Below are 22,328 nucleotides of genomic sequence, written 5' to 3' on the forward strand. Positions count from 1 at the left end.
CAGCAAAAGAAAATCCAAAGCAGGCCATACAATACAATACAAGGCCAACAGACAAACCAAAAGATACATTCTGAGTCATGAGAAATAGTTTAACTAAAAATATAGAAATAACAGGAAGAGAGCTTCTACAAGTCCTCACCACCCTCCACCTAAGAGGCTGAGACCCACTTGGACTTCCAGCCGCTTTATCTTGTTTCTTTCCTCTCTTCCTTCCTTCCTATCTTCCTTATTTCCTTCCTGCCTTCTTTCCCACAGCATGCATCATTCATTATTATTATGCTTATTGTTCACTGTCTGTCTCCTCCTGTTACAATGGAAGCTCTTGGAGGAAGCTCTATGAGCTCAAGTTACATTGTTAACTTGATGGATCCCAAGTGTCGAGGCCATCCTTGGCACATAGTAGATGCTCAATGAATATTTGTTAAATAAATACATATTTAAATAAACATTTAAAAATCATGTTTATAAATAATTTTTAAACATTTTTAAATAATGTTAAATGTTCTTAAAAATGTTTAAATCAACATTTATTTATTTAACAAATAACAAACATGACAAGCCAAGTGTAATGTTGTCCGCCCTTGTGATGTCCTTTCCGAAACCCGTCTCGTCTCTTGCCTTCATGGCCCACACCTCCCACTACCTCCCTATTCCTCAGCAAAAGCCCTCAACAGAGTTGTCTATATCCATTATCTTTAGCTCCTCTCCTCCCAGTCTTTCCTAATCAATCTTTCCACATGTTTATCAACTTTATTGATCTTTTTAAGGAAGAACTTTTGGATCTGTTGAATTGTGTGTGTGTGTGTGTGTGTGTATATATATATATAGTTAATTATTTTTGAGATAGGGTCTTACTCTGTCGCCTAGGCTGGAATGCAGTGGTATGATCTTGGCTCACTGCATCCTCTGCCTCCCGGGTTCAAGCGATTCTCCTGCCTCAGCCTCCTGAGTAGCTGGGACTACAGGCGCCCCATCGTGCCCAGCTAATTTTTGTATTTTTAGTAGAGACAGGGTTTTGCCATGTTGGCCAAGCTGGTCTTGAACTCCTGACCTCAGATGATCCACCCACCTCAGTCTCCAAAGTGCTGGGATTCCAGGCATGAGCCATCATGCCCAGCCGCTTCTACTTCCTTTGGGCTTAATTTGCTGTTCTTTTTCTGACTTCTTGAGATAGATCGTAAGTGAGGATCTAAGTGAGCTAAGGCTCAGTGATTTTTACCTCTCTGTTTTTAATATGCATTCAGAGCAATAAATCTCTCTATATGCGTGGCTTTAAGGACATCCCACAAACTATATATAGAATGCATGTTAAAGTTCAATTCTATTTCATATACATGAAAGTCAAATGCTTTGGAAATGTTAACACACACCCATTTCCACTGTTGGTCAGGCTGGTATTGAACTCCCGACCTCAGGTGATCCTCCTGCCTCAGCCTCCCAAAGTGCTGGGATTACAGGCATGAGCCACTGCGCCCGGCCAATTTCTTAATATTTGTTATTGGTATCCAGCTTAATTGCAGAGTATAGATAATATAGTTTGAATGATACATTTCCTTTGATATGTATTGAGATTTGCTTTGTGAAACAAAGATATACTCAATTTTGAAAATGTTCTTATGTGAGCTTGAAAAGAGTGTTGATATGGTTTAGCTGTGCCCCGGCCCAAATCTCATCTTGAACTGTAGCTCCCATATCCCCATGTGTCATGGGAGGGACCCAGTGGAAGGTAATTGAATCATGGGGGCGGTTTTTCCCAGGCCGCTCTCGTAATAGTGAGTCTTATGAGCTCCAATGGTTTTATAAAGGGCAGTTCCCTTGCACAAGCTCTGCCGAATGCCGCCATGTAAGACATGCCTTTGCTCCTCCTTTGCCTTCCGCCATGATTGTGAGGCCTCCCTATCCATGTGGAACTATGAGTCCATGAAACCTCTTTTTCTTTATAAATTACTCAGCCTCAAATATGTCTTTATTAGCAGCATGAGAACGGGCTAATACAGTGTGTGCCCTGCAGTTGTTAGATGTTTATGTATTAGGTCAATGTTACTAAATGTATAATTTAAGTCTTCTATACTAACTTTGAGCACTTTTTTTTTTTTTTTTGAGACAGAGTCTCGCTCTGTTGCCAGGCTGGAGTGCAGCAGCACAGTCTTGGCTCACTGCAACCTCTGACTCCCCGGTTGAAGGGATTCTCCTGCCTCAGCCTCCTTAGTAGCTGGGATTACAGGCACACACCACCACTCCCAGCTAATTTTTGTATTTTTAGTAGAGATGGGGTTTCACCATGTTGGCCAGGATGGTCTCAATCTCCTGACCTCATGATCCACCCACCTCGGCCTCCCAAAGTGCTGGGATTACAGGCGTGAGCCACTGCACCTGGCCCGAGCACATTTTTTTTTTTCCTTTCCTTTTATTCAGCCCAAAAGCCAGCCTTGTAACACCAGTTTCCTTTTGATTGGCCCTTGCATGGTATATCTTCTCTTCCATTTTTTTACTTCTACATTTCTAGAGCTTATAAGTTAGATGTGTCTTTTGTAGATAGCATACATTGCTTTGTGTATTGGGTTTTTAATTTTTTGGTCCATTCTGGGAATATCTTTTAATTGAAACATGTAGTTTGTTTACCTTTAACATATTGATTCATTTTATTTTGCAGACACTTATGTGCCAGGCACGGTTCCAAGCATGTTATGCACACTGACACATCAGCAGTAGTAACTGATAGAGCCAGATTTGACCCCAGGGTATCTGGAGTGCTTGGTATTTAACATCTATCATCCTACTTTGTGCTTTTTTCTTGGAGACGGGGTCTTGCTCTGTTGCCCAAGGTGGAATGCAGTGGTATACCTCTTGAGACAGATCCTTAGCTCTTGCTAGGAGTGAGGGTGTGTGTGTGTGTGTGTGTGTGTGTGTGTGTGTATGTGTGTGTGTGTTGTTTGATTGGCTTTTCCTACAGCTGTTTTAATGAATGCACCTTCCCCTCACAGAGGCCCTCCTCCTCTATGGCATCTCTGCTTTATGGCAAACGGGTTTTGATTTTTTTGTTTTGTTTTGAGACAGAGTCTCGCTCCATCACCAAGGCTGGAGTGCAGTGGCGCAATCTCGGCTCACTGCAAGCTCCGCCTCCCGGGTTCATGCCATTCTCCTGTCTCAGCCTCCCAAGTAGCTGGGACTACAGGCGCCTGCCACCACGCCGGCTAATTTTTTGTAATTTTAATAGAGACAGGGTTTCACCATGTTAGCCAGGATGGTCTCGATCTCCTGACCTTGTGATCTGCCCGCCTCGGCCTCCCAAAGTGCTGGGATTACAGGTGTGAGCCACTGCGCCCGGCTGGGTTTTGATTCTTAAGCAAATAGCTCACTGCAGCCTCCACCTCCCAGGCTAAAGCGATTCTCCCCACCTCAGCCTCCCAAGTAGCTGGGACTATAGGTGTGCCATCACACCCAGCTACTTTTGTTTATTTTTGTAGAGATGGGGTCTCACTATGTTGCCAAGGCTGGTCTCTCTCTCTTTTTTTTTTTTTTGAGATAGTCTCACTCTGTTGCCCAGGCTGGAGTGCAGTGGCATGATCATAGCTCACTGTAGCCAGGACCTCCTGGGCTCAGGTGATCCTTCCACTTCAGCCTCCCAAATAGCTGGGACTACAGGCGCACACCATCATGCCTGGCTAGTTTTCTTCTTTTTTTTTTTTAGGGGTTTTGCTATGTTGCCTGGGCTGGTCTTGAACTCCCGGACTCAAGCGATCTTCCTGCCTCAGCCTCCCAAAGTGCTGGGATTACAGGCGTGAACCACCATGCCCAGCCTGAACTTGAATTTCTTTTAATTTTTATTTTATTTTTAATTATTTTTTATTTTTATTTTTTTGAGACAGAGTCTTGCTCTGTTGCCCAGGCTGAAGTGCAGTGGCATGATCTTGGCTCACTGCAACCTCTGCCTCCCGAGTTCAAGCGATTCTCCTGCCTCAGGCTCCTGAGTAACTGGGACTACAGACGTGTGCCACTGCACCTGGCTAGTTTTTATATTTTTAGTAGAGAAGGGGTTTCACCATGTAGGCCAGGATGGTCTCGATCTCTTGACCTCAGGTGATCCACCCTCCTCAGCCTCCCAAAGTGCTGGGATTACAGGTTGTGAGCCACTGCGCCTGGCCTTGAATTTCTTAATAAGTCATATTGATGCACTATACCTTTGATCCATCTCCTTCTGAATTTCTTTATTTAACTCATCGACTTTCTGCTGCAGCTTTTTCCTTCTTTGTTCAGGTGGGAGGTTGCTGAAATCCTCTGGTGTTGCACCCTGCAGACACAAATATAAATGAGAAACCAGAAAGCCCCAGGCTTTCCTTGAAAGAAGGCTGAAAGCAAAGCCTGCAGCCATGGGGGGTGCAGACATCTGCATGTGGCTTCATGAAATAGATTAAGCTCTTTCCCACTACACCCAGCCGAGATGCAAAAATCAATGCATGCAAACTGCATAAGTCCCATAAACCATTCCCAGTTCCATGGATGCTGGCCAGAATGCCCCAGAAAAAGCAGTGAGCAACGCTACAGTAAAGGAGAGTAAGAGATACTTCTGACTCTAGGGAGAATCCATGAAAAACACATTTTGAGACAGTCTTCTTCCTTTTCCTACCAAGTGTTACCATCAATGTCAGTGGCAACACTGAAGTGTTAATGAAATTTATGTTTCCTTAATATAAACCCCATCAACCACTGCACGCCTAGCTGCTGCCTTTTCCCTAGCATGAGTATTCCTGCCAGTCTCTTCACACAGGCTGAGGCCAAAAGTCTCCACCCCTGTAAAGTGACAGATGGGACATCACATTCCTCAGAGAATGTGGATGAAAAAGAACATTAAAAAAAAAATCTCTTCCCCTTACCCCATGCACGCCTCCCTCTGCTGCCTCTAAAAGTCTAGTTACTTTTTTTTTTTCCTTGAGACGGAGTCTCACTCTGTTGCCCAGGCTGGAGTGCAGTGGTGCGATCTCAGCTCACTGCAACCTCTGCCACCCAGGTTCAAGCGATTCTCCTGCCTCAGCCTCCTAAGTAGCTGGGACTACAGGCATGTGCCACCACGCCCGGCTAATTTTCCACAGTCTCTAACTCTTGACTTCAGGTGATCTGCTCACCTTGGCCTCCCAAAGTGCTGGGATTACAGGCATGAGCCGGCGCGCCCAGCCTAGTGACTTCTTTTAGGCCTTTAGGAAGCCTCTCAAGAGTTCAGAGAGAATGCCCTCCCTGACCTCAAAATCAGTTTTCCACAGTGTACGAAACTCATCTCCGCGGTTTTTAATCTGTCAGAAGAACTGCATTTTGATATCTTGATTCCCTTTTCAAAAGCAGCTGCTCTCTTTACGCTGTGCATGAGCTTTAAGGAGAAAGTATCAACAGTTTCAGCCTTTGACATATGCTTGCTTGTTAGAAAGCTCTGGCTAAATTGTGATGTCAAGTGCTTTTACTTAAGTGAGGCTATGTTCATAAAGAGAGAGAAATTTCGTGCTGGGCACGGTGGCTCATGCCTGTAATCCCAGCACTTTGGGAGGCCGAGGTGGGTGGATCATAATGTCAGGAGTTTGAGACCAGCCTGGCCAACAAAGTGAAACACCGTCTCTGCTAAAAATATAAAAAACCAGCTGGGCGTGGTGGCGAGCGCCTATCATCCCAGCTACTTGGGAGGCTGAGGCAGGAGAATTGCTTGAACCCGGGAAGCGGAGGTTGTAGTGAGCCGAGATCGTGCCACTGTACTCCAGCCTGAGCGACAATGCGAGACTCCATCTCAAAAAAAAAAAAAAAAAAAAGAGAGAGAGAAATTTCTTCAAATAACCAGGGATAAGCCAGGGCATTTAGAAAAGAGATTGTACTTTAAACCCTCAATTCTTTTGAAACAAGGGCAAGGCAGGCTTGGGGCAGGGTAGAAAGAGGAGACCCAGTTAATGTAATTCCAGAAGCAAGTTGCATTTGCCAAGCAGCTTACATGTGGGCTTGTGACTGGGTTCCTAGGCTGATTATGATAAAATGCCAGGGTGATGTGCTGGAAGTGTGTGATTCAGCAAATAGTTGACCACAAAAGGCCACGCAAAGACCTTTCAGCTAATGTTCTCAAAGACACACCCATCAGACACACTGACTGACTCTCTAATGTGTGTGTGTGTGTGTGTGTGTGTGTGTGTGTTAGAGATAAGAGTTGAGTGAAACCAGAATGGAAGTGACTATTCCTAATAGCAAACCAAAGAAGTTTAATTTGACTCTAAATCTAAGATGAAGCAAAACTAACCTTTAATATAAAAATAAAGACTTGTTTTCCATATACTATGGTGCTACAATATTTATTTGAAAACTGGATTATTGTGGATTATGGATTTCACCACATTGGTCAGGCTGGTCTCGAACTTCCGACCTCGGGCGATCTGCCCACCTCGGCCTCCCAAAGTCCTGGGATTACAGGAATGAGACACCATGCGCGGCCTCTTGCTACAGTCTTTTGTTAAAATATCAGAGCACTTTCGACCTCAGAAAACAGAATCTCTCTATCTGACCTCCACGTGCCCTTCTTTCACCTGCCCAAGGCAGGATTCTGATTGTGGCCATATGATCCTCATTCAAGAGGCTTCATGAGGATCCTGCCCCATACCCTGAAGGAAGGAAGGCTGCACAGGGAGGCCAAGAAGAATCTGCACAGACAGACCCTGCTGGGTGTCACTACCTGATCCATTAGGATGCGATCAGGCTGTTTCTGACCAATCTCATTTCCACATGGTTGTCCATGCTTCAATCATGTCTATCTGATGAAGTCTCATAAAAGGCCCAAGAGGACACAGGGTTTTTGGGGAGATTCCTAGAGAGTGGCTGCCCGGGGAGGGCATGGATGCTCTGTGCCCCCTCCCCCATACCTTGCCCTAAGCATCTCTTTATCTGTATTTTTTATAATATCCTTTGTAATAAACCAGTAAATGTGGTGGCCAGGCGCAGTGGCTCACGCCTGTAATCCCAGCACTTTGGGAGGCTGAGGCAGGCAGATCAAAGGGTCAGGAGCTCGAAACCAGCCTGACCAACATAGAGAAACCCTGTCTCGACTAAAGACACAAAAAATTAGCTGAGTGTGGTGGCACCCGCCTGTAGTTCCAGCTACTTGAGAGGCTGAGGCAGGAGAATTGCTTGAACCTGGGAGGCGGAGGTTGTGGTGAGCCAAGATCACGCCATTACACTCCAGCCTGGGCGATGGGTGAGATTCTGTCTCAAAAAAAAAAAAAAAAAAACCCAAAAACAAACCAGTAAATATAAGTGTTTCCCTGAGTTCTGTGAGCTGCTCCTGCAAATTAATTGAACCCAAAGAGAGGGTCAGGGGAACCCCAACTTGAAGCTAGTCCATCAGAAGTCCTGGAAGCCTGGACTTGCGACTGGTGGGAAGGAGGGGGCAGTCCTTCAGGACTGAGCCCTCAACCCCCAGGATCAGCCACTATCTCCAGGTAGATAGCATCAGAATGGAATTGAATTAAAGGACACCCAGCTAGTGTCTGCTGCTTGATACATAGCGGAAGCCTCCACATATTTGGTCACAGAAATCTTCTCTGTTGATTGTCATAGTGGAACAGCAGAGGAAAAACGGTTTGAGTTTTATCAAATGAGCATGTTTTCCAGAACTGAGAATTTTTTAAAAGCTGGAATACAGCAAAACACAATGCTAAGATACACTGCTTCAGAAATCAGGAAATCTAGGACAGGCGCGGTAGCTCATGCCTGTAATCTTGGCACTTTGGGAGGCCGAGGCGGGTGGATCACCTGAGGTCGGGAGTTTGAGACGAGCCTGACCAACATGGAAAAACCCCGTCTCTACTAAAAATACAAAATTAGCCAGGCATGGTGGCGCCCATCTGTAATCCCAGCTACTCAGGAGGCTGAGGCAGGAAAATCGCTTGAACCCCGGAGGTAGAGGTTGTGGTGACACTCCAGCCTGGACAACATGAGTAAAACTCCATCTCAAAAAAAAAAAAAAAAAAAAAGTCACGAAATCTGGCAAGTGGTCAACATTCACCTTGTTAATATGTGCTGAGCCTTGCTATGTGCTGTGAGTCCAACAGAACTTTCTACAGTGATGGCAATGTTCTATGGCTGCTCTTTCCAACACAGAAGCCATGTGTGGCTGTAAACCATTTGAAATGTGGCTGGTGAAATTGTGGAACTGAATTTTTAAAAATTTATTTAATTTTAATTAATTAAAACTCAACAGCAGTTGGGCGTGGTGGCTCACACCTGTAATCCCAGCACTTTGGGAGGCCGAGGTGAGCGGATCACCTGAGGTCAGTTCAAGACCAGCCTGGCCAACATGGTGAAACCCCGTCTCTACAAAAATTAGCCAGGCATGATGGCAGGTGCCTGTAATCCCAGCTACTCGGGAGGCTGAATCAGGAGAAACGCTTCAACCCGGGAGGCGGAGGATGCAGTGAGCCAGGATCATGCCACTGCACTCCATCCTCAGTGACAGAGCGAGACTCCATCTCAAAACAAAAACAAAAACAAAAAACTCAATAGCTACATATGGTAGTGGCTACCACATTGGACAACAGCTTTAGCCTCTGTGCAGGTGTATAAACAGGTGCAAAGAAATCTATCAGTAAAACACATTGTACTGATAACTTATAAATAGATAAGAAAACAAAGACAGGCCATAACAGGAGGAGTTGATATGGGAAGAGAGGGTCATATACATGTACTTATGTTTTAAGTGGCTGGAGTTCTGTAAGAGAACCTTGTTCTATGTACTAATAAAATCAAACCTGGCCGGGCCTGGTGGCTCACGCATGTAATCCCAGCACTGTGGGGGGCTGAGGTGGGCGGATCACCTGAGGTCAGGAGCTCGAGATCAGCCTGGCCAGCATGGTGAAACCCCGTCTCTACTAAAAATACAAAAATTAGCTGGGTGTGGTGGCGCGCCCCTATAATCCCAGCTACTCGAGAGGCTGAGGCATGAGAATCGCTTGAACCCAGGAGCTGGAGGTTGCAGTGAGCTGAGATCGCGCCACTGCACTCCAGCCTGGGGGACAGAGCGAGACTCTGTCTCCTAAAAGAAAAAAAAATCAAACCCTTGCTTGTTGACAGCTTCCCCCCACCCCAAAATAGCACAAGCTCTGTGTAATACTACTTCTTCAGATTTTGGGTTCTTTGTTTTGTTTTATAGTTTTTTTTTTTGAGACAGGGTTTCATTCTATCACCCAAGGCTGGAGCAGCCTCGACCTCCTGGGCTCAATCAATCCTTCTGCCTCAGCCTCCAGTATAGCTGGGACCACAGGCACAGACCACCATGCCCGGCTAATTTTTGCATTTGTTTGTAGAGTCAGGTTTCACCATGCTGCTCAGGCTGGTCTAAAACTCCTGGGCGCAAATGATCTGCCTGCCCCCACCTCCCAAAGTGCAGAGATTACAGGCGTGAGCCACCACACCTGGTCCCACATCTTTTTTCTTTTGTCTTTTTTTTTTTTTTTTTTTTCCAGACATGGTCTCACTCTGTCACCCAGGCTGGAGTGCAGTGGCGCAATGATAGCTCACTGCAACCTTGAACTCCTGGGCTCAGGCAATCCTCCTGCCTCAGCCTTCCAAAGCACTGGGATTCCAGGCATGAACCACCGTGCCCAGCCAGCGCTTCACTTCTTTGTTGCCTTCAAGGTAATGATATAAAGCAACAATTCAATACCAAGTTGGTAAAATAATTTGTATTTCAAACAGAAAGACTGCCTAAAAATATTACCTTTTGCTCCTAGCACCCAGAAAAACAATGAATAAAGGGAAATAAGGAAACCCTGGCAGCTGAGAAGGCCTCCTAGTCAATAGATCCAGTTTCTCCCAAGTTCATACTGCAGATGAACTTGTAGTTCATTTAAGTATCTAGATCTTTTTCCTTCATGTAGAGACCTTAATCAAAGACTCTTCTCAGGATTTTATTTCACAGCCTAAGAAATGTTTATTTAATTTAATAAAATACTCTTTTTCTTTAAGGTTGGGTCCATTACCAAATACTAAGTCATGTTGAAAAAATTATGTATATACATACATATGTCTATATATATATATATATATCACCATAAAATACTATCCTAGGTTATCAATAGTGTGCTTATAGTGCTGATCTTACTCCTAGTAGAACTGTCACAGTTGGTCACTGTCCATTATTTTAGGATATTCTTAGCTGTGGAGTTTGAGAAGACTATGAAACTATTATACATATTTGAAGTATAGTTATAGGTTATGTTAGTTACTTTTAATAAATTTAATGATTAGTTTGACTGTTGACTAGGCATATACAATTAAGTAGAAATGACACAAAACACTGAGTGAATAATTCTAAAAAGGCTTAGGAGGCTCTTTTCACTGTCCATGAAATCATCTTTGTGGCCTCTTGAATCAGCTATGCACAAGGCACCAACATATCTACGTCGCACCATAAAGATTCCACAGTCTTCCATTCCCACAGGTGGCCTCAAACCTGGGTAGCAGCTGCTGGCTGGGATCATTCCTGCACAGCTCCTCCAGGCTCCCAGATTTTTTCATCTACTTCTATGGTTCTCAAATAGCAACATTTTTCAACTATTAATTTACTTTTATTCAAAATGATCCAACAGACACCCCCCAAGATTTAATATTTACGTTCATATATATATATTTGGAGACGGAGTCTTGCTCTGTCACCCAGGCTGGAGTCCAGTGGTATAATCTCGGCTCACTGCACCCTTCACCTCCCGGGTTCAAGCAGTTCTCTGCCTCGGCCTCCCGAGTAGCTGGGACTACAGGCGCACGCTGCCACGCCCGGCTAATTTTTTGTTTTTTTGTAGAGACGGGGTTTTACCGTGTTGCCCGGGTTGGTCTCGAACTCCTGAGCTCAGGCAATCCACCCGCCTTGGCCTCCCAAAGTGCTAGGATTACAGGCGTGAGCCACTGTGCCCGGCCTTTACGTTAATATTTATATAGACACTTTAACATTTGTCCTCCTCTTAAGGCCTCAGGAATAACACCAAGTCGTGAGTTAAATGTTAATTTTCTTAGCAACTTGAAAAGATTAAGATCACCTCTATTAGATTCTGGACCTTTGTATCCAAGAAGTCTAATAAGGAAACACCAACAAAAGCACACGTAAGAGAAACACAAACCAAGTTAACTTTGAAGATACGTTGTGCATGGCATAGCATTCATAAAAGACACGCCAGAAAACCTGATTAGACTCAGGACATGCATGGAACAATTGTGCTTACCAGCTTGAGAGAAAGCTTCATGTAAAAATTGGAGAGGTATGGGAAAAACAGAGAGAAAGAGAGAGAGAAAGAGAAAAAAAAACAACAACACATCAGAAGAAGAGGAACTTGGTCAGTTCCGCCATATTAAAATAACACACACGTCTACCCGCTGATTTATAAAAATGACTTGTAGCAGATCTGTGCAAAAGTTCACAAGAAGGGCTGCTCCCTAATAACATTTTTCTTAGGCTCCACACTGCCAGAGCCAAAGATCAGATAGAAAAGGAGGGTTTCTGTTACAGGCCTGTACTGGCCACCTCAGCCTAGATGTAAATTAAAGTAAGTTTATAGTCAGTGACACATAATGACTATAAAAGAAAAAATACAGGGCCGGGTGCAGTGGCTCACACCTGTAATCCCAGCACTTTGGCAGGCCAAAGCAGATGGATCACCTGAGGTCGGGAGTTCGAGACCAGCCTGACCAACATGGAGAAACCCTGTCTCTACTAAAAATACAGTATTAGCCAGGTGTGGTGGTGCACACCTGTAATCCCAGCTATTCAGGAGGCTGAGGCAGGAGAATCGCTTGAACCTGGGAGGCAGAGGTTGCAGTGAGCTGAGGTCGCGCATTGCACTCCAGCCTGGGCAACAAGAGTGAAACTCCATCTCAAAAAAAAACAAACAAAAAAGAAAAAATATAATCACACAACCTTTTGTTCTCCAAATTTCCCATGGAAAGTTTTATACAGACTAAAACAAATCTGAACACCAATTACTTCCATGACAGGAAAGTAATATTTTAATCTTAAGGAGCTCTAATAAATATAAACATTGACATGAAGGCAAAGTCTGAAATTGGTGAATTGGTAACAAAGAGCTGACTAGCATTGCTCTAAGAAACTACCTGCAGGACCCAGAATGCCTCTCGCAGCTAGGCTAGAGGACAACATTCTCTCCCACCCGAGAAGCGTGTGCCACCCCTTGCTCCGTGGAGGGTGTCTGCTGATGTTTTCTGTGAAACTCAGCCCTGTCCACAAGGGTTATTTGGAGAATTATCCACTGTGACTGCTTTTTTTTTTTTTTTTTTTTTTTTTGAGACAGTGTCTCACACTGTCGCCCAGGCGGGAGTGCAGTGGCGCAATCTCGGCTCACTGCCACCTCTGCCTCCCAGGTTCAAGCGATTTTCCTGCTTCAGCCTCCTGAGTAGCTGTTATTACAGGTGCCTGCCACCACGCCCAGCTAATGTTTTGTATTTTTAGTAGAGACGGGGTTTCGCCTTGTTGGTCAGGCTGGTCTTGAACTCCTGACCTCGTGATCCGCCCGCCTCCCAAAGTGCTGGGATTATAGGCATGAGCCCTACTGTGCTCAGCTGTGACTGCTCTTTTTAAAGTATTTATTTACTTATCAATTTGCTGATTTTTGGTTTTGTTTTTGGAGACAGGGCAGGTTGTACGGTGGCACAATCCCAGCTCACTGAAGCCTCAACCTCTAGAGCTCAAATGATCCTCGCACCTCAGCCTCCTGAGTAGCTGGGATTACAGGTACGTGCCACCACGTCCAGCTAAGTTTTGTATTTTTTGGTAGAGATGGGGGTTTCACCATGTTGCCCAGGTTGATATTGAACTCCTGAGCTCAAATGATCCACCCACCCCAGCCTTCCAAAGTGCTGGGATTACAGGTGTGAGCCACCACACACAGCCTAAAAAACTAATTCTTAATTTAAGATTGATTCAAAGTTGACACTTCCTTGTAAATAAAAAATAACCTTTTAAATAAATTGTCCCTATATAGAAACATGAGATTTTAAAGGAAAGAAACAGAAAGACAAACTTTTGCAGGGGGAAAATGGTACATACAGTCACATTCCTGACTGTCTGACATGGGCAGTCTACAGTGATTCCAGCCCGCCTGTGAACTTGAGCATAGATCTACTTATCACAACTGCAATTCATTGTACGCACAGACAAGACTTATGGTGCACAGCAGAAAACTCCAAGTATCTTTCCTACAAGGCACACTATCATATACAGATATTTTCTCACACATTATTGTCTAAACATTGCTAATTCAAAGAACTAACATTTCAACTAGATACACTATTTGCTCTCTACTCGGCTACTTTCTTTACGCAAAGTTATATATTCTTTCTTAAGCATTCCACAGACAGAGTTCTCACCTCAAAATATTGTATAGGAAGATTATTAACACTTCATAGTAAAAACGAGTCATTAGGATTGAACAGAAATCCCCATTGAATAGGAAATATCAAATTCTCAGACAAATTCGACTTTATTTGTGACGGATGATCTATTAATACAAGAAGTGCCATCACAGTACGTGGAATTTCTTTTTAATCATTATATACTGGTTTTCAGTCTGAAGTTGTAAGCCAGCCAATTAGAATTTCTCTTAAAATTAGAAAGCGAAATCATTGGCTAAAATAATAATTTTGAAGATTTCATTAAGTGCATTGCTAGACACCTGAAGAATTAAAAAGCTGTCAGTTTCAGGCGACAGTTAAAGAGCCGTGGGAGCCACAAGCGTCAATAACACATGGGGAACACAGCCCAGGCGAGTCCATGTGTTATTGGACAGTCACAGTACTAACCTCAAGTACAAAGAAAGGGGACAGTGAAAATAAATATATAGATATATAGAGAGAAGCAAAATCATTTTACTGTGCTAGGAGATCGCTCACGCTTCCTTGATTTGTTTGTTTGCTCTCCAAGCTTTAGGGCATAACTCCCTTATGGATCCATTTGTTACAAACATGGATATGGGTGACTGAGCTACACTGCCGTCTGTAAGAGCGTCACTCTCCCATGACCACGCACTGCAGCTGTGTTTTATGCGTGAAATTCTGCGGTAAAGTCATACCCAATGACATCTCAGACGGCAGTCACAGTCCCTTTAAAGATTTTACCAGAACTAGAATGAAAAGAGAAAAACAAAAAAAAAAAACAAAAAAACAAGCTCAGCTCACCACTGTTATTAGAAAGTTTGCTTCCTTTATTCATGCAAGCTTTTCGGATAAAGTTCCGTATGGTTGAATTTATACAATTAGGCTTTTCTTTTTTTTTTTTGTTTCCTGGTGTCCAGTTCTCTCAATTAAGAATTTCATTTCGTAGTGTGGAAGCATAACGAGTGCCTCTGGGTCCCCAGTCTTGGTGCTGTGAATGGGGTTAGTGGCTGTGCCATGACTGTATGACCTGGCCATCACAGGTGAACTTACAACATAGTCCCTAGCCTCAAAGGCATACGTGGGTTTCCCTATCGTCCTCTTCATGAGTTCTTTGTGAAAACAGAAAGACTGAGTCTGCCAATAACCAGCAAGAGAACAAGATAAAATAAATAAAATTAACCATAAGACTTTAACATATGACAAACAACTGGTAAGGATTTTCAAAATCTTTTGGTCAACTTTGATGGTATTTTTCCATACAATGAACTCTAAAATATGAAAAACGTACATCCATATTTTAGATATAGAAGTCTCTTGCACAGGCCAGAAAATGAAACTTTAATTTAAGCAATAAAATTCCCCTTTGTAGACTGCAAATGGAGAACATGCTATCTAGTTTAATTTTTCTTCAACTTACGTAAAAATGAAATAATGGTTAATGTTCTGGCGGCATCTTTAAACATATTCAGTGAAACAAAATTTCCTTACAAATGTCAACAGCTTACAACAAATAACATTTTATCCTGTTTAATTATTTAGAAACAAAATCAGTTATGCTGAGATATGTTTGCATGGGATTTATATACTCTGATAATAGAAACAAATTATTGACATCTGAATCTGAAAGCTGCAAAACATGATAAAAGACATAATAAAATCACAGATTTGTTATTCTCTCAGGAACTTTTTCTAGTTAAATTATCGTTGGCATAATGCTGTTAAGTTGCAAAGTAGAATAAATGAGAAGGTAGGAAGGGCTGTACCATGTTGGTCACGGAAGCTGTCAGCCATGCCATGGATGTCCCATGCAAGATCCATGGTGAGACTGCTTAAAAATGAAATCTATTTCTCCAAACTTTAGATTTGCTTTTTGAGCTTGTGCTTCCTCTTTTTTTGCACTGCTATGTCCTAGAGGAAGGAACATTAATTCTGACCCTAAGAACAGATTGACCAAAAGTGAGGGAAGCAAAACTATTTCTCTATTTCTTTATGATTGCTTCTAGCGGGTATATGTATGTGGTTTAACCTCAGGAAAATAAACACATCATTTGGGAAATTTTTTTTAACAAAGATTTGCTGAGCACACGTTTGAGGAGTGAGAAATAAAATTCATACTGCTGATTATGGTAAAACAGAGATTTTCCTTTAAATCATCAAAAGAACCAGTTTCCGATTCCCATTTCACTGTTTTAAGTGTTAATCTTTTTTTTTTTTTTTTTTTTTTTAGACGGAGTCTCACTCTGTCACCCAGGCTGGAATGCAGTGGCATGATCTCGGCTCACTGCAACCTCTGCCTCCTGGGTTCAAGCGATTGTCCTGCCTCAGCCTCCTAAGTAGCTGGGATTACAGGTGTGCACCACCATGCCCAGCTAATTTTTGTATTTTTAGTAGAGACAGGGTTTCACCATGTTGGTCAGGCTGGTCTCAAACTCCTGACCTCGTGATCCACCCACCTCAGCCTCCCAAAGTGCTGGGGTTACAGGTGTGAGCCACAATGCCCAGCTTATCTTTTTCTAAGCATCCTTTTCTTACATTTATTGATTACTGAATTCTTTGGTCTTTTTCTAAATAGTTAGAGAATATCATGAATCACAGATTCACAAACCATTTTTGGCCAACAGACTGTGTAATGTTAAGAGAAAACTGGAATACACACATAAACAAATGGTAAACAATCATGAATATTCATCATGAGAGTCCAAAAAAATACAGAGATAATATATAAATATAACACATGAGTGCTTGGTAAAGCGGCAGAGATGGGTTAACTGACAGTTCATATGAAACTTTCAGTCTAGCAAAAACACCCTTGTCTTGGAAATTCTTGGATTAACAATGAGTGGAGTTCTAAATGCCAGCATCGTTGAGCCAAGAAGCAGCAGATTACTCAAGTCCTAATTATACATCTCAGCTCAATCCATCATCCACTTTTGAAGCTGTATTCTGCCTTCCACCAACGGCTTTTTTCACATCTTTAGGAAATTACATTTCTAATTCTTAACCTGATATGATAGATAGCATTAAAGCAAGATAATTCAAGATAATTCTACCAACTATAAATTTGAGATTCTCATATTAAAGGAACTCTGCATATAAGGAAATATTGTTTTGTCCCCTATTTTTAAAAAGCATTGATAATAAACTTGTTATCAATTATGAATTTACATTCTTTACTTTTTTTTTTTGGAGAAAGGGTCTCACTCTGTTGCCCTGGCTGGGCTCCAGCAATCCTCTCATCCCAGCCTCCGCTAGGACTACAGGCACATGCCACCGCGCCTGGCTATTTTTTCATGGGTTTTTTTTTTTTCTTTTTTGAGACAGAGTCTTGCTCTGTCGTCCAGGCTGGAGTGCAATAGCGCGATCTTGGCTCACTGCAACCTCCACTTCCCAGGTTCAAGCGATTCTCCTGCCTCAGTTTCCCGAGTAGCTGGGATTACAGGCACCCGCCTGTAATTAGCCGGACATTAACCATGCCCGGCTAATTTTTGTATTTTTAGTAGAGACGGTGTTTCACCATGTTGGTCAGGCTGGTCTCGAACTCCTGACCTCAGGTGATCCGCCCTCCTCGGCCTCCCAAAGTGCTGGGATTACGGGCATGAGCCACTGTGCCAGGCCTCTTTTTTACACAGAGTTGTTTTTGTGGAAATACGATTGTCAGGTTAACAATGACTACTGTTATTCTTTTACTGGTAACCAGCTGTTGATTCCAAGTCTAAGAAGGACATCTCTCCTCTAGTTAATTAGTTGTAGTTTAGAATCTTTTCCCATGCCAATGTGTCAGTTGACACTCAAGAAAGGATGGCATCCACCTCTGGCTTTGGGGCACTACCAGGTACTATTTGGAAAGAAGTAACCCAACTGTCAGTTGACTGGAGAGTCCAGGAGAAGGGAAAAGTACTAACTTATGTTTGTACAAGAAAGCATTCCACTACAACTGTATTGCAACTCCCACAGGGTAGGATTTAAAAAAAAAAAAAAGGAGCAAACCTTACTGGATATGTTAATGCTGCTGGGATTACAGGCGTGGGCCACTGGGCCCGGTCTAAAGATCTGTTTACTCATTATATTCATTATAAAAGATATTTTGGGAAGGCTTAGACTAGACTGGCCATTGAGAATGATTTGGGAATCTACACATTGCTTTATGCCAATCTTTCTCTATAAACGAAACTGGTATCTACATTGGATGGCTGCATCAATTCCATTATCTCTATGATGTAAGCACATCAATCTTAATGAGGACAGCGGACTTCAATCTTAATAACATCCACTTACGAGTCAATATAGTAGTTTCTTCCTGAATGTGGATGTCACAGAATCTCAGACTCTGTAATCAGACTCCCCAGATCTAAATCCCGGCTCTGTATCTTCCCACCTTCACCTTTTTATGCCTCAATTTCCTTACAGTAAAATAAGGAAATATGAGTACTACCTGGGCTTCATAGGGTGGCTGGAAAAAAGCAAATGAGCACACAGAACAGAGCTTTGCACACAATAAGTGCTCAGTAAGTGTCAGCTGCTTTTATTGTTTCATCCTTTAAAGAGAAATTCTGCATCAGGCCCCTTCCAATCAACAGATATTTTATCAACATCTTATATAATCTCACTAAAATAGCGAATGAAACCACTGTGACTTATGACTCTTCTCCTTTCAACACTGAGGCGTAGCTCAGGCAAGTATCTTCATTACACTCACATTGCTTCAGTAGTTATTAAGGCAATATTTTCTGACTTACACAGTGACTTCCAATTCCTCATCTCATAGGTTGCTAGTTTTATGTTTTTATTATTTATTATTTTTTTTTAGAGATGGGGTTTGACTATGTTGTCCTGGCTGGTCTTAAACTCCTGAGCTCAAGTAATCTTCCTGCCTCGGCCTTCCAAAGTGCCAGGATTACAGGCATGAGACACTGCGCTTGTCCTATTTATTTTTATATATTTTTTTAAGAGATGGGGGTCTCATTATGGTGTCCAAGCTGGTTTTGAACTCCTGAGCTCAAGCAATCCTCCTGCCTTGGCCTCCTAAAGTGCTAGGATTGCAGGTGTGAACTATCACGCCCAGCCTCAGGTCGCTAGTTTTAGAAATGAAATCTAAGTGGTTTTTTTGGTAAAATTAAGGTAGAAAATGCATGACTTGGATGCTTTAAAGAGGAAGAGGGGTAAAGTCCTTCCAAAATGTACTAGAAACAAAAAGAAAAAGGCCAGGAGCAGTGGCTCACACCTGTAATCCCAGCACTTTGTAAGGCCGAGGCGGGCGGATCACAAGGTCAAGAGATCGAGACCATCCTGGCCAACATGGTGAAATGCTTTCTCTACTAAAAATATAAAAATTAGCTGGGCGTGGTTGCATATGCCTGTAATCCCAGCTAATCAGGAGGCCGAGGCAGAAGAATCGCTTAAACCCGGGAGGTGGAGGTTGCAGTGAGCCGAGATCACGCCACTGCACTCCAGCCTGGTGACAGAGTGAGACTCTGTCTGGAAAAAAAAAAAAAAGAAAGAAACAAACAGAAAGAACTCTGGGCTGCCTGATTTTCTCCTTTCTTCCAACCACCATGCTTCCTTCTTTCTTTCTTCCTCTTTCTGGCTTTTCTTTCTTGCTATAATGGTTTTGTTTTTTTTTTTTAACTTTTTTATATGTTATGGGAAAACACAATGGATTCATTCACAAACAAAATTAGTTATGCAGAACCAAACATGCAACAAAAGCACGCCAGAGAGACAGGATTCCGGAGCAGAACTTACCCCACGCTTTAGGCTCCTGAAGCAGTGGATTTTGGGTTTGGAGGTCATGAACTCGTTGAAGCGGTGGGAGAGGGGTTCCTTTTGCTGCTTGGGAGACTGGGGGCCGTTGGGAACAGCAGAGGGTGAGGCAGAGGCAGGAGGGGGAGGGGGAGGCTGATGGGGGGATGTTAAAAGGGACATAAGCTACATGTAAGAGATGGAGCCGTGACAGAGTAAAAATCAGAAACAAGAAGACACAAAACAAAAATAAGCATCAAATAATATTTGAAATCCAACGCAAGTAAAACACAAACAATTAAATTTCAGGCCATGGTCCAAAAGAAAACATGTAGGAGGTGGTTAAATGAAGAATATGATGAGAGTTGGGAGGTTTAGTAAGTAATGCGACAGAAGAGCAAGAAATATCTGACAAGAAGCTCGTGCAGACTTTCCCATGCAAACTATAGCTCTAGTTAGTTATTCTAAACCAGCTTAAGCCAGAGGGTAAATATTTCTACATTACCTAAACTAACATAGCTTGATGGGAGAAAATGAAACACCTTCAATGCTAAGGTTGTGGAAACAGCAGTCTGTTTAAATTAATAAATAGTAAGTCATTCTAAAGTTAAAGCAGTAATGCTGCCTTGATCATATTCTACGTCCCCAGGTTAATGCTGTCATGCACCTATGTATCGCACTATGAAAAGAAAATGAAAAATGTTCATGGGTACACATGTTAACATGAATTCAAAACCAAGTTATTAACATGGTAACGATTTCCAGTAGATGTGCGGATAAAGTGTTACAGGAATGTCCCACTACATCCTCTCTCCCAGCCAAGGTAACCAGCAGTCTAGGAGAGGAAGGAGGGAAAGGCATGATGCGAAATGGTGGAGAGGTCAGTACTCTGTTAGTGTGGGAGTCACGGTACGAGGATAATGCATCTGAAATAAGACACAGGGCCATGGCAAAGATACCACCACCAAAAAGAAATACTGTCTCAACATAAGGTAGCACACTAGCTTTTTCTTTTGCATTCTGAAACTACAGGTTTAAGATCTTAGTTTTTCTAAGACTAAAAGATCAAGTCAAAATCTCCACACCTTAGAAAACTCATTTCACGCCAACCATCAGTACCTTATTTTTTTTGATGAACGGCCATAACTTTCCTTTGGATTTGCCACCAAATTTGAGGTCTGGTTTGCCTTCTCCTCTGGAATTTGAAAGGCTGTTATCTGACACAGTGCGCTTCATTGGCTGAGTGTAATCCTCAAATTCAATGTCTCCAGGAGGCTCAAACCCTGATTTATAAGCTTCTATTACCAGCTGTGAATCCTGAAATTATACCCACAAGCATATAAATACATTCAGAAGCATGCAAACACTTTTTAAACAATGAATTGGCCGGGTGCGGTGGCTCATGCCTGTAATCCCAGCACTCTGGGAGGCAGAGGCGGGTGGATCACGAGGTCAGGAGATCAAGACCATCCTGGCTAACATGGTGAAACCCCGTCTCTACTAAAAATCCCAAAAATTAGCCGGGCGTGGTGGCGGGCGCCTGTAGTCCCAGCTACTCAGGAGGCTGAGGCAGGAGAATGGCATGAACCCAGGAGGCGGAGGTTGCAGTGATTTGAGCTCGCGCCACTGCACTCCAGCCTGGGCGACAGAGTGAGACTCCATCTCAAAAAAACAATGAATTATGATGATCTCATACAGATGATAACTAATGAAATTGTACTGATTGATAATAACTTTTTTCCTAGTAGCTTTTTTTTTTGAGACAGTCTCAATCTGTCACCCAGGCTGGAGTGCAGTGGCGTGATCTCAGCTCACCGCAACCTCCGCCTCCCAGGTTTAAGTGATTCTCCTGCCTCAGCCTCCCGAGTAGCTGGGATTACAGGCATGTGCCATCATGCCTAGCTAATTTTTGTACTTTTAGTAGAGATGGGGTTTCGCCATGTTGGCCAGGCTGGTCTCAAATTCTTGACCTCAGGTGATCCGCCTGCCTCGGCTTCCCAAAGTGCTGGCATTACAGGCTTGAGTCACCACAGCTGGCCAGCTTTTTTCATTCTTCTCAAAAGCCATCATTTGAGCTTTTCATCTGAGCTTTTAGAATTTAGAACTATTGTTTTCTGATTTTTTTGTTTGTTTTTGAGACAGAGTCTCGCTCTGTCACTCAGACTGGAGTGCAGTGGCGTGATCTTGGCTCACTGCAACCCCTGCCTCCTGAGTTCCAGCAATTCTCGTGCCTCAGCCTCCCGAGTAGCTGGGACTACAGGGGCATACCACCACACCCAGCTAATTTTTGTATTTTTAGTAGAGATGTGGTTTCGCCATGTTGGCTAGGCTGGTCTTGAACTCCTGGCATCAAGTGATCCACCCGCTCCGGCCTCCCAAAGTGCTGGGATTACAAATGTGAGCCACTGTGCCCAGCCAGCAGCATAACTTTTATGTTGAATATTTGTGTCTTCAAATTAACAGTAAAAGCCTATGCTGGTGTTCTAGTTTATATTTTTTTGAGAAATAGGTCTCTAGGAATTCAAATGGAGAACACTGCCCTAAAGCAGTATTCTCAACCAGAGAAGCTTTTGCCCTCCCAGAGGACATGTGACAATGTGTGGAGACATTTTTGATTGTCACAACTCGGGGAGTGCTACTGGCCTCTGCTGGGTAGAGGCCAGGGATGCTGCTAAACATTCTGAAATGCCCCCAACAAGAAAAATGATCTGGCCTGAGATAATGTCAAAAGTGCCTGAAGGAACCCTGTTTTGGCCGGGTGCAGTGGTTCACACCTGTAATCCTAACACTTTGGGAGGCTGAGGCGGGCGGATTACCTGAGGTCAGGAGTTCGAGACCAGCCTGGCCAATATGGTGAAACCCCGTCTCTGCTAAAAATACAGAAACTAGCTGGGCGTGGTGGCGGGCGCCTGTAGTCCCAGCTACTCAGGAGGCTGAGGCAGAAGAATCGCTTAAACCCGGGAGGTGGAGGTTGCAGTGAGCCAAGATCACGCCACTGCACTGCAGCCTGGGCAACAGAGCGAGATTCCATCTCAAAAAGAAAAAAAAAAAGAAAAAGAAAAAGAGAAAGAAACCCTGCCTTAGAGGAAACAAAGCCTTTACCTTTTTTCCAGGAAATACTTCAATTCAATTCTGTCATGTGTCGGACAATTTACCACTTAAATGTGTTTTCCAAAAAAGGAATTATACAG

General features: G+C 43.2%; 1 protein-coding gene across 28 annotated transcripts in view; it reads right to left on the bottom strand.

Moving 5' to 3' along the window:
- FNBP1 (formin binding protein 1) overlaps nt 1–22,328 on the bottom strand; it is a 158,673-nt gene that overhangs the window by 17,230 nt on the left and 119,115 nt on the right. For 4 of the 28 annotated variants that reach the window (XM_019033455.4, XM_019033454.4, XM_019033453.4 and 1 more), the window contains exons 9-13: nt 20,257–20,454; nt 19,141–19,323; nt 14,449–14,532; nt 11,235–11,249; nt 4,182–4,291 (exon numbers count right to left, since the gene is read on the bottom strand). In XM_019033455.4, coding sequence (XP_018889000.3) covers nt 4,182–4,291; nt 11,235–11,249; nt 14,449–14,532; nt 19,141–19,323; nt 20,257–20,454 — 590 coding nt within the window. The remainder of the gene's footprint in view (nt 1–4,181; nt 4,292–11,234; nt 11,250–14,448; nt 14,533–19,140; nt 19,324–20,256; nt 20,455–22,328) is intronic. The other 24 variants (XM_055351334.2, XM_019033462.4, XM_019033461.4 and 21 more) reach the window with 10 other exon arrangements.

This window comes from Gorilla gorilla, chromosome 13 (genome assembly GCF_029281585.2).
Source record: "Gorilla gorilla gorilla isolate KB3781 chromosome 13, NHGRI_mGorGor1-v2.1_pri, whole genome shotgun sequence".
Taxonomy (NCBI): Eukaryota; Metazoa; Chordata; class Mammalia; order Primates; family Hominidae; genus Gorilla; species Gorilla gorilla.